The following is a 12,286-nucleotide window of genomic DNA, read 5'->3' as shown; positions in this document are numbered from 1 at the left end:
AAAGGAAAAATGACTCAGAGGGCAAAGACATGAATACAGAGGCAGAGTCCAGAGAGGGGAGGGCTACCACCATGGGCTCAGAGAACAGAGCATCAAGCAACAGAGATTATACTTGGGTATTGAAACCTAACATAGTTTACCCTACTGAGTTTCAAACTTGCTTTGGACCAGTGACTCTTTTAATCTTTTCATGTTCTTCCTCTCAGAATGAGTATTATATGCCTGTCCCACCATAGTATTTTTGAAGCAGATAACCTGTTTTCTGGTATTGCAAGTCCACAGATGGAGAGAAATTTTACCTGCACGTGGATCATAGCCAGAGTATCACGCATACCTGATTTAGATGATGAGATGTGGGACTTTTTGAGTTGATATTTAGATGAGATATTTGACTTAGAGTTGATGCTGGAATTCATTAAGACTTTTGGGGATGGTGGGATGAGGTGAATGTATTTTTCACATGGGATGAATGTGAATTTGGGGGCACAGAGGGAAGTAAGTAGGGAGTAGAATAGTGACCTTCAAAAGATACAAGTAGCCAGAACCTCAGAATGTGCACTTATTTGGAATAAAGATCTTTGCAGAAAAAATTAAGGTAGGAATCTCAAGATGAAATCAACCTGGATTAGAGTGGACCCTAAGTCCAATGACGAGTGACCCTATAAGGGACAGACAGGAGAAGACACAGAGACACAAGGGAAAAGGCCATGTGAATGGAGCCAGAGATATGAGTTTATGTTGCCACAAGCCAAAAAAAAAAAAAAAAACCCAAAACCACCAGGAGCAAGCAGAAGCTGAAAGAGGCAAGAAAAAATTCTCCCCTAGAGCCTTTGAAAGAAACATGGCCCAGCTGGCACCTTGAGTTTTGATTTCTGGCCTGCAGAACTGTGATAGAATAAATTTCTGTTATTTTAAGCTATCTGCTTTGTGGTACTGTCATGGCAGCCCTAGGAAACTAATACAACAATATAGACACACACACACGCATGCATGAGTGCACGCACACACACTCACACACGTGATTTTCTGAACAATAGTTAGCTTTCTTTTCTCATTTAGTACCTTATCTCAATGTTTGCAGTTGTGGTTTTATAGGTTATTATGGTTGAACAGCTTTTCACAGATTTCTTGGGCATTCCTATTGCTTTTTTTTTTTGTGAGGAGGATTGGCCCTGAGCTAACAACTGTATCAATCTTCCTCTATTTTGTATGTGGAATGCCACCACAGCATGGCTTGATGAGCAGTGTGTAGGTCCACACCTGGGATCCAAACCTGCGAACCTGGGGCCACCAAAGAGAAGCACGTGAACTTAATCACTAAGCCACTGGGCTGGCTCCCATTCCTATTGCTTTTAATAACAAGTTTAGGTTAATATTAGTTTCCCTTCTCTCTACTGATTTCTTTATATGTCAAGGATATCAAAGCAATGTGAGTCAGATATGGGGACAATTTTTTTCTCCTCAGATTTTCATGTGCACTTTAATGCTGTTTTTCCCAAAATGGATTGTTTTCAAATTTAAATAAATTTGTATGGCTAAGAAAATAATACTTTTCTCCACCTAAAAATATGTGACTAGTACACTAGGGACACAGAACGACACCCCCAGGTTTATCAGGGTTACAAAGCATCCCCCACCTCAGCAGCCACACAGCCCTGGGGAGCACACACAGCCCTGGCTCTGGAGGGGGGGGTCCAGGAATTGCGTCTCTACCCCACTGTTCCCCAAGATTGCTGACCCTCTCTGAATTTCCTTTCCTTCTCTGTAGACCAGTGCTAATAATACTTGCCTGAAATGGATTTACCAGGGAATTTACACAACATGCAACTTTATTCTTTATGATCAGAGGAATCAAGGATCCTGGGGAGGGAAAATACACAGAACAACTAGGCCTTTGGGTGAATAAGTGACAGTTAAGCATTGGTTTCCCAGCCCTAAGTAGACCTCCCAACTCAGTCCCAGGGATATACTCATAGTAAAGGAAAAACACAACGAAAGTGATGAGGATGAAGATGACAAAACCCAAGGGCTTCTTGTCAGGGCTGTGCTCTCAGGATCCTGGATCAGTCTGTGTGAGGGCCTCCTCTGGGATCTTGCACTGGGCCTGGAGGAAGTGAAGGGAGGGAGTTGGGAGATCAGTAGAGCCCAGGAGCCCCGAGTCTCATTCCCAGGCCGCCTGGCCTCCACTCACTTGGCCCGAATTCCCAGACCTCACCTTGAGCAGAGCGAGAACCTGTGCGGCTTTGGTGTAGTCCCAGTGGCTATCATGAAGGCACCTGTGGTGGAGGAAGGACAGGTGCCATCCATTAGGACCAAAGTGGAGACACTGACCGCACAGTGCTATTTCTTAACGTACAGAACGGAAACATGCATCCACGTTTACTGCATCATATGCAGCAGAATGAACCCTGTGGCACAGTGTGTCATGGGAAAACTCCTGGTACCCAAATGTCTGCCAATAAGAGAACGAAGTCAATGAAATCCATAAAAGGAATGCACACCTGTTCAAAAGCAACCAGGTAGCTTATATGTACTGAGAGGGAAATGTTCAAGGTGATAATGAGTGAAATAAAAAAGCAAAACAAATTACCTGCAAGCTCCCATTATTCACGCCTCCACTCCTCCCAGCTCCCTCCTATCCTGTGCAAACCCAGCACTCACTTCTGAGACCACTGCAGGTTCATGCCAGACTGGGTGGAGAAAGCCTGCACCATTTCCTGTTGCTCCTGGGAGAGGGTGGGCACAGAGCTGGAGGCGGGTGTGGGAACTGGGATGAAGAGCCCACTGTGAGTCTCCTTGGGGTTGGCGTCCCTCACAAACAGCTGGTCATTCAGGATGCACAGACTGGAGGAAAAGGCGGCCCCCAGACAACTGATGGATGGAGAACCCTACTCCCCCAACAATGATCCTGCTCCCACTGCCACTCAGCAACCAGATTACTTCCAGAGCCCCATACTGGGCCTGCCCCCCCAAATTCCTTAGCTGGTACCTCTGTCCCTGCCACAGAGCCCACCTTTGGAAAGATTATTTACCAGCTTCACTATATTTACAGGTTTGTCCCCAAACCAGAGATGATTTTACACCTGCATTTACCCGGGACAGTAGGAAGACATTGAGTCACAGAGAGGTCATGTGATTTAACCAAGGTCACACAGCTAGGGAGTGTTGGGGCCAGGAAGAGAACCCAGTGTTCCGACTCCAGACCCCATGCTCTTACCCACTAGGCTAGGCTGCTCCTAGGATCTAACTGGTGGCTTTCCACAATACTGAGAAAACCCCGAGGTCAACACCACCACATTCCCACCCACTGAGCCCAGGCTGGGCTGGGTGTTCCCACTCACAACACAGCACTCACCTGGAATTGCTGACAGGGACAATGATGAAGGTTCGTGTGAAGGCACGAACAGAACTCTGAGACTTTCCTACCACTTTAAAGACAAATAACAAACAAAAATACCCCCGAAGAGTCGCACATGCTTTACATGCTCACACGGCATTACCCAGTCAGGATCTGACTTGATAGTCATGCTGAAGGGGACAGTTGTTCACTGGGAGTCAGGGTGTCAGGAATGGAGAGGGCAACAATAGGAGCAATCTGCTCCCCAAGACAGGGACTCTACTATGTGTCAGGCTCTGTGACAACCACTTTAGAAGTTCACTCGATTCATTTTTCACAGCTACCCAAGAGGTGGGTATTATTAGCCCCATTGTGCAAGTGAGGAAACATAGAGGTTAAGTAACCAGCACAAGTTCATAGAGTAAGGATCTGGGATGAGACATCAAACTCCACAGCCTGTGTCCCTGTGCCTGAGCTGTGCAGGGCAGACAGGCATGGACGCAGGTCAGACCAGGATGGTTTGGAGGCAGAGTGGGGACTGAAGAACACAGAGGGAGTAGGAAGAACACAGAGGGAGTAGGAAGAGAGGGGAAGGGATCAGGGAAGCTGGGAGAGTTCTGAGGGGGAGCCCAGCCACGGGGAGGGAGCAGCGGGCCATGTGGGGTGGGGACTCCACATAGACTCACCTTCCTTGAACACCCCGTTGACAGAGAAGCACAGCACCCTTTCCTGAAAGGGAAGAGCCCAGGGGCTCAGTCACCACCTAAGCCTCCTACCCACCTGCAGCTTTCTGGGCCTGCCTGAGGGAGGAAGCAGGTGCTTACTGTCTGGAGCCACTGGTCCACCACGAAGGAGCTGAAGTCATGCTGAGTTGTGGGCAACACACAGAGAGAGCGCACGATGTCATGTTTTGTACTCTTCAACAGCTGAAGCCGCAGGTCTGTGGGCGGAGGAGAGCGAAGGTCAGGGGCTGCCACACCCTGGGCCTTGAAAAATCCCTCCATGACCCTTTTCCCTGCCCAATCTTCCCACACGCACAGGGGTCCTTGAGCTTCTTTATATTCCTGTTATCCTTGACGTACTCGCACAAGCTGCTTCTGGGAGAGAAAGAGGAACAGGAGGTGGTGGTCTGTCCACTGGGTATTTCCAGGAGCTGGCCTGTGTCTGCTGGGGAGCCACAGGGCCCAGGAACAGAGTCTGAGCTGTGATACTCACGGGGCTGGGTCCTCGGGGTTGAAAGGGATGCTCAGGGAGAAACAGGCCTCGTCAAGGTAAGCACCGAGAAGACCCTGTCGGTCTCCAGAGTCATAGATCAGGTAATATCTGTGGGGGAACAGAAGGGACAAGCTGCATGTGTGACCTGGGCTCCAAATGAGACTTCAAAGACCCAAGAAGCAGACCTGAGCTTAGGCGGCATCCCCCGGCCCAGCTGTCCCCTTCCTCAGATTCCCAGGAGTACTTACCGCCGCAGGAATTGCAGAACCAGACTCTTCAGCGCATCAGATTCAAAGAGGCTTCCCTGAAATTACAACAGTTTTCAGGACCACAGCTGATACCCCTCCTCATGCACCGCCTAAAACTCTGCTTGGTCCTCCCGCCTCACCTTGCAGGTTGGTAGCCTCTTGTGGGCTTCAATACCAAAGTTAGTTGGTGGGCGTGACTCCTGGCTATCCTGGGAAAGGGAAGAGCAAGTCAGCAGTGCAGACCAGCAGCTGGTGCTGGATCATCTGGGAAAAGGATGGGTCCAGCAGGGGGTGAGTGTCAGGGGTCAGGTGTGAAAGGGCCCTGGAAATCCCACGGGCAAGGTTACATCTGGGATCATCATCAAGGGGTCCCTGAAGCCTTGGAGAATGTTGTTGAATAAGACTGAGAGCCTTTGTCAGGTGCCCACATAGGTGTGTACCACCACCCTCCCACCATGAGGTTTAAGGCTCAGGTTGAAAAATGTAGCTTAGGGAAGACCTAAAGGGGTTGGGAGCAGTTTGTGGGCAGTGTCAGTGTCAGTTAGAGGAGTCAATGATCAAGGAATACAATTACCAAGCTTAACAACTTGGGGAACAATTCCAGGATGGAGCTGCCAAAATCAAGACAAAACAGAAAAGTGAAACTGTGGAGGTGTCCTTCCTCATGAAAGCAAGCAGATTTACATCAGAGACATAGCCCAGGGTGTCCCCCCTACACTCCTGTGTTGCAGCCTTCGAGGACCCTGGGCTCCTCCCCCATGGACTGACCCATAGGAAGAGGGCTTGCTTGCTCTCTCTCACTTTCTCCCACCCCACCTCCTCCCCTTCCCCCTTGGTAGCTCTCACCTAGACTGCTCTGACTCCTTTCCCATGCACATCATGGCACGTGGAGCCCAGGTCCAGTGCTTCCTTCACCTCCCTGCCCCCCTTCCTTCTTCCAAGTCCCACTGAAGGCTCCAGAGTGGAGATGAATGGGGTGGGAGCCCAGGGCACTTCTACCTCACTTGTGGTCCAACATTCTGCCAGGAGCAGGACACCCCCAAGGATGGCCTATGATGCTGGGGCGAGCAGGTGACTGAGGCTGGGCTCAGGAGTCAGGGAGGGAAGAGGAGGTGATGAGGACAGAGAGGGAATGAAGGCAGGAGGACAGAGATGAGAGGGACAAAGAGAAGTAGAGACAAAGGAGAGAGAGAAAACAAAGCAAAGGGAAGAGAAAAAAACTCTGCCCTGATGGTGGATGTCAGGGAAGAAGAGAGAAGAAAGGGGTGATGGCTCCCCTGCTGCAGCCTTTCCTTCATCTGCCCTGGCTGGCCCCGAACCCGAGGTCGGAATGGCAAAGATGCACTTGTTGGGCTGAGTGGCCATTGGATACTAGTTGACTTTGCTACCTGTGTGAGCTCAGTCTGAGCTGGGAATGGGAAATGGAGCAGCCACAGGGGAAGACCACTGGGGAAATCTTCCCCAGGAGGAGTAAATGTTCAGGTTCCAGCTCAGCATGAGGCTGAGGGTCTGTAGCCCACTCTATGACCACCAACTCCTCTCCTGATGGCCCCAGTGCACCTGTGCCTGTCTTAGTCAAGTCCTTGTCAGAGGAATCACACCCAACCTGGGAGACCCATGGATACTTTGAAGGTCCAAGCAGGATGATGTGACTTGTACAGGGAAGGAGGGGCAGTGTCTTTGAGAGGCCTGAGCTCTAAACACAGGTGAGGGGCACAGAAAAGAGATGGCAGGGCCTGTGGTCCTCCCAGAAGACCAGAACTGCTGCCTCCTGCAAACAGTCACTGTCAGCGGTAGCTCAGGCTCCCAGGAGGCAACAGAGGGTACAACTGACCTTATGTTGGTTGACTTATCTGGGAAGGTGGTGCACAGGGAGTTTCTGTCTGCGCTCATCTCTTCTGGCTCCAGCCCTTGGCCCTTGTCCAACTTCCCTGCAGCCTTCACCTGTGATTATGAGGAGGAACAACGTGGACCAGAGGAAGAGAGCCAGGATGACCCTGCACCCCAGTTCCTATGTTTGCTAACAAATCCACTTCCCTGCCTCTTGCAACCACCCCATGAGCCCTCCCACCATCCCTTTAAAGAAGGATCTGGGTACTGAACCTCACCTCGTTGCTGGGGAGGTTCAAGTTCTTGATGATGGAGGCATTCTGCATAGTGGTGGACAGGCCAGCCAGCTGGCAGGGTTTCGTGTTGCTCAGGTTCAAGGGAAAAAGCTATGATGAGGAAAGAGGTAGGTTGAGGACCCCAATAGGGGATCTTCTACCTAATCTCTCCCACTCTGAACGTCAATCCCCAAACAGGGCCTAAGTCCTCACCTTGAGCATGCTCTCTTCATGGATCTGCAGGGAGGCAGCCGTGTCATTTCTAGGATTCGGGACCATTTCCACACCAAGGGTCACCAAGGCTCAAAGAGGCCGAAAGGAGGGAATGAGAACACTGAGAGGGGGCCAGCTCATACAGCCCAGCACCAACCCCTCCCCTGGTTTCTATCCCTAAGTCTCCTTCCCAACAATTGGACCCCTCTGCCCTCACCTGCCCTAGAATTACTGCTGGAGCCTACCAGGGTCAAAGTGGAGTCTCTGGACTTCAAGAGATTGCTGGGAGACATCATATCGTTTGTTCATGGTCAGCTGCAGAGTTAGAGATGGGATTTAGTGGCTCTGAGTGTGAGGTGGTGAAGGGAGGTAGTAGGCGGGGGTGGAAGAGGTGGGTCTGCATGTGAGTGCACAACTCGTTTGAGTCTGCACTAACTTTATCTGCTTCACCTTTTCTGACTTCAGCTCCTTCTGCACAGAGCAGGGTGCATCAGAGGGGCTGACAAAGATAGATATCTGCAAAGAGCACAAGAGGGGCTGGGTAAGCACCAGGAAATCTGAGCCTTGGGATCAAGCAAGACCTTGCCGCTGTCCTGCCCCCTCGCCCCTCGCTAACCCTGGTCATGTCTTTGACACACACCCTTTCATTATTCTTATCCCAAATCTTGCCGTTGATATTCTTCAATGCAAAGGCAATGTTGGCATTCTCAACGAAGAACTGGGCCTGCATTTTCTCATAGTGAAACTATGGGGAGAGTGACAAGAGAAACAGAATATGAGACCAGACGGCCCTGCCCATCTGGACCCTCAAGCTGCCTTGTTTCTTCTTCTCCACCTCTCTGTCCTCTTACTTCGACTGGGGTGAAGGGGACACTGCATTGCTTCTGAATCAAACTGAGCAGCCACTTCTCATCATATTTTATGCCAAATGGAACCTAGGAGTGAGAGAAGATGAGAGAGGAAATTGACATAATGGAATCTAAGGTTAAGATAAGACCCCCCCCCCATATCTTCCTTTCAGTCCTGTTTTTCAGGCTTTAAAATAATTTCTTAAGATAACACAATATCCCTTATTTATAACTTTTGTACCAGTCATGGATTTCCTAAATACCCTTTCTTTCCATTCAAATACTTTTATTCAAATAATCAACTTTAGATTTTTAACATGTACTTTCTTTTATAAAGTTCCAAGAGATCCCACCTAAGGCAGACCTGGCCTGCCCCTCTGACAAGAACCCGAGATTCAACCCTCTCCCACACTAGCTTGAGCCAAATGAGCCTTGCTGGGTGGAGGTGCTCCATCTCCTTGGCAGTAGTTTCCTCCTTGGCTTTTAGATAACCTCTCCCATTCTCCTCTCCCATTCTCCCTACAGTCAGTCTGTTCCTTTTTTATTGCTGCTCTGAGTCTGCCTTTAGATGGTCTAGGATGCTAACTTTTGGTAATAAAATGGCAGATGACCAACTCCTCTGCCTCAGAAGAGTACCTAGCATCGCTACATGAGTCCAACACAACACCCTGTGTTCACCTTCTTCTGAAAATTAAGTCCATTTTGCAAGGACACTCACCATGATCTTGAACCAGCTCCCTGAGGTCTCATCCTGCTTGTTCCCCTCCATTTTCCTCTCTGGAGGCTTTTGCTCTCTCTTCATGTTAATGTGGGATTGGCCTTGTTTCTGAAAAGTGCCTCTCCGATGACAGGGTGGAATGGCATAGGGAGCACTGTGGGGAAGTGGAGACAAAGAAGCAGTCGATATATACTCAGAAGGTCTCTACACATGTTTGCCCCACTGATACCAGGGCTACAACAAAGTTTGCTCTACCCCTTAACCTGATCCTGTCTTTCCTCACTCTTCCAGACTGGAGAGAAAAGTGATATTGAACTACAGAGTTATGGATTCCACTGGCTGGTACTTTCCAGCCATGCTGACTGGTCACTTACTATCTTACTGCTGTGTCCACAGGAGCATCACTTGTTTCAGGATCTCCATCTTGCTGCTGGTGAGATGAAGGATGAATGCCAGAACTGACTTCTTCAGACCAATTACTATATCTCCTTCGGTAAATACCCCAGCCTCTTGCTCTTCTTTTTAAGAATTTAGGTTGGTTATTGCGCCCTAAAATTGAGAACAAGACATCAATGGTTCCAATACTAGACAAAGCCCTGTGGAAATATCATGGCTAATGAAGGCATATCACTGAATTCTCTAATCTAAAAAGAAGTGCATCACAGGGCTCAGAAGGTTGAAAGATTTCACTGTGGTTCCGCTTCCTGGAAGACGAGAGGTGGGGAGCATTCACAGCCAAGAAGAAAATAAGCACAGAGGAAAGGGTTTGGGACTAGGGTTCAATTGTGATGTTAGTCCCTGCTCTGTGCTTTTCGGGCTAGGTGACCCGGGACAAGACGTTTATCATCTCTAACTCTCACTTCCCTCTTCTGCTCTAGGGTGATAGTAAAATCGACCCTGAAAGTTTGGTGCTATGGTTCCAGGGTCAAAGATGAGTTCCCTGCAAGGAGGAAGGATTATAGAAATGAGAGAGAAGTCTGATGAAAATATCTGGAATGAAGCCTGGAGAAACAGAATATGGAGAATATGAAAAGAGAGAGGGAGAGAATTAAAGGAGACATAATGAACATGTCTAACACATGGTTAATTTGAGTCCCGGAAAGAATGAGAGAGAATAGTGGAGAAGTGGGATTTGAAGAGATCTTGGTTGAGAAGTTTCCAAAAGTAAGAAGATATCAAGTCAGTCAAACAATGTTGATAGGAGAAAAAGTATGCTTTAAGGGAAAACATTCCTAAAGAAAAGACATGCCTTTTATAATGATGTGAATCTGGCAAAAACTGGGGAAATTTGTGATCAGAAAACTCAAACTAAAAGAAATATTAAAGGTTCTTCTTCAGGTAGAAGAAATATGGTCCCAGATGCAAGCACATAGGTGCAGGAAAGAAAGACTAATGACATTTGTGAATATGTAGGAAAATCTAAATATGTATTGGCTATATAGCACAATGATAATAAGTTCTTTTGGAGGTTGAAATATACATAGAATTAAAATGCATGACAATAGATTGGGAGCGGGTAAATGGAATCAAAGTGTTGCAAGGTCCCTTCATTATCTGAGGACCTTGAAAGACCTAACTTACATCAGACTGTGAAAAGTCTAAAACGTACATTGTAACCTTAAAGGTAAACACAACAAGAATGGCAAAAGAATATTTAACTATCTAGCAAAATGAGATAGTTTAATAGTTAAAAATAATGATTTCAAAGGAAAGCAGAGGGAGGAGGAACTTAGAACAGGCAAAAATAAGTGTAATGTGGTATATATAAACCTAATTATATCTGTATTTACATCAAAAGTTTCATACTAAATATTCGAAACAGAAAAACAGATATTGTCAAACTGAACATTCCATCAAATGCTCCTTAGAAGAGACGTAAACAAAATTTAGGGATCTAAAATTTTGAAAGGAAAAAAATTGGTAAAATGTGTACCATTTACACACTAACCTACTGAAAGCTGGTATAACCATATTAGTAAAAGTACACTTCTTTAAATGGAAAACATTACTAGAGAAAAGAGGGAAATTTCATTATGATGAAAGGTTCGATGCAATAAGAAGATATTAATTAAAAATTCAAATTTTGTATACACATCTTAACATATAGCTAAAATATGCAGAGCAAAAACTGACAGAAGGAAATTGAGAAATGGTTCAATCCATGTCACAATGTGAAATTTTAATACACCTCGTTAAGTAACACATAAAAGGACAGACAAGAATTCAGCTAGATGGAGAAGATTTAAAAATGTGATTGAAGTAAATTAACAAATTTACTTAATTGACATACAGCAATGCACATAACTACACATGGAACATTCTAGAATAAGTGATAAGCTGGGATAAAGCTTGGCATAAAGCAAGCCTCCGGAACTTTCTATGAGGGGTAATATAATTTACCTTGAATAATTGATACAAGATTCAAGAGTAAGCGTGGCCCTTGCCCACCTCTAGCATGAATCCAAAGAATGTTAATTTATACCAATCCACATCCCCACACCCACCTCCACCTGGGTGACTCTCCCCACTCTCCAAACCATGGACCTGAGACGAGACCACACAGCTCAGGCCTTTCCCCTCAACCAGGGAAAAAATTTTACCTCAGCCATGACCACTTCCATAAGAGGGGAGGTTTTCTGTGTAGAACCAGGATAGGTGTGTCAGGGGCCACTTGGCCCATTTCCTCAGGAGACTGGAAAATAGTCAGCCCGGGCCCTCACCACCCCTCCTCTAAAGGGGGGTTGGCTGAGTGTCCCGTGGCTTGAGGTGGGGAAGGGGACCCAGAACCCCTCCTGCCCTGTGGGGTTCTGAGGCCAAGGCCTCATGCTGACCAACTCACCCATGGTGTGGCCTGAAGCCTGAGACTTGTCACCAATGTCCTCACAAGCTGCTTGTGAAGAGAATCTGTGGTGTCTGGAGCTGGACGTTTGGGGAAGATCAGGGACGGCTTCCGAAGAAGGCGAGAACGTGCCCCAAACCTCTTTGGTCAGGGCCACACAAACAAGATGGAGTCCTTACAGGAAGTCTCTTCCTCAGAGGCAGAGAGAAGACAGCCCTGGAGGCCAGAAGAACCTTAATCTCCTATGGCTATTGCCCCCTGAGTTTGCTACCCGCGTACCTCCCAGGAAATTGTTTCCAACTGAACCACCCCTACAGAGGAGGCCAACTGGAGTCAGGAGGCCTGGGATCCAGGTACTTGGAGCTACAAACTCAGGGAACTCTGTGTGCTAGTCTCTGTGTCAGCTGCATTGCATTGTGTTCCTTCACTCTGCAAACCCAGAGCACTCTGAGTGCCAGCTCAGGCCAGGCTCTGTACTTGCTACATTGCATCTATTCTTTCATGTGTTCTTCCCAGGGGAACTCTGAAGTCAGAATCACCAGCTTTCCAAAGTTGCTGAGGTTTAATGAGGTGCTGCAGCTTGTCTGGAGTCATTCAGATGCTACCTGGAAAAACAGAGACTGAAATAGACCTCCATGGAGTGGCGATGACCTCTCCATGCCTAGCTTTACTAATTTCTTGCTGCAATATATGGCATTTTCTTAAGTTAGGGCAAAGTAACAGAATGTTCTGAAAATAGTCACTTTGCTGGAATTACCTCCAG

The 12,286-nt window shown here is 47.5% G+C and overlaps 1 protein-coding gene across 2 annotated transcripts; it reads right to left on the bottom strand.

Moving 5' to 3' along the window:
• Positions 1-1,811: 1,811 nt before the first annotated feature.
• Positions 1,812-11,976, bottom strand: LOC100060140 (nuclear RNA export factor 3). Of its 2 annotated transcripts, none has more exons than XM_005614371.4 (21): positions 11,524-11,976; positions 9,059-9,233; positions 8,685-8,838; positions 7,970-8,053; positions 7,759-7,863; positions 7,569-7,634; positions 7,364-7,433; positions 7,119-7,207; positions 6,909-7,016; positions 6,635-6,744; positions 5,375-5,411; positions 4,941-5,009; positions 4,801-4,856; positions 4,553-4,660; positions 4,376-4,434; positions 4,162-4,277; positions 4,024-4,066; positions 3,356-3,428; positions 2,662-2,844; positions 2,216-2,276; positions 1,812-2,104 (listed from the first exon to the last, which is right to left on the bottom strand). In XM_005614371.4, exons 1-21 carry the CDS (start codon positions 11,525-11,527, stop codon positions 2,051-2,053), a joined length of 1,824 nt encoding a protein of 607 aa, XP_005614428.2. In that variant the 5' UTR covers positions 11,528-11,976; the 3' UTR covers positions 1,812-2,050. The 2 variants fall into 2 exon arrangements, with proteins under 2 accessions (XP_005614428.2, XP_023489392.2); XM_023633624.2 differs by having other exon boundaries at positions 7,735-7,863; positions 11,524-11,972.
• Positions 11,977-12,286: the final 310 nt, after the last annotated feature.

This window comes from Equus caballus, chromosome X (assembly GCF_041296265.1).
Source record: "Equus caballus isolate H_3958 breed thoroughbred chromosome X, TB-T2T, whole genome shotgun sequence".
Taxonomy (NCBI): Eukaryota; Metazoa; Chordata; class Mammalia; order Perissodactyla; family Equidae; genus Equus; species Equus caballus.
This window is presented reverse-complemented; position numbering and strand designations above follow the sequence as displayed.

Excerpts from the sequence above, each read along its gene's own strand:
- LOC100060140 (XM_023633624.2), bottom strand. Across the intron at positions 4,278-4,375 it reads AAAGAAGCTCAAGGACCCCT|ACCTGCGGCTTCAGCTGTTG; the intron begins GTGCGTGTGGGA and ends CTCCGCCCACAG. Across the intron at positions 2,105-2,215 it reads AGGTTCTCGCTCTGCTCAAG|GCCCAGTGCAAGATCCCAGA; the intron begins GTGAGGTCTGGG and ends CACTTCCTCCAG.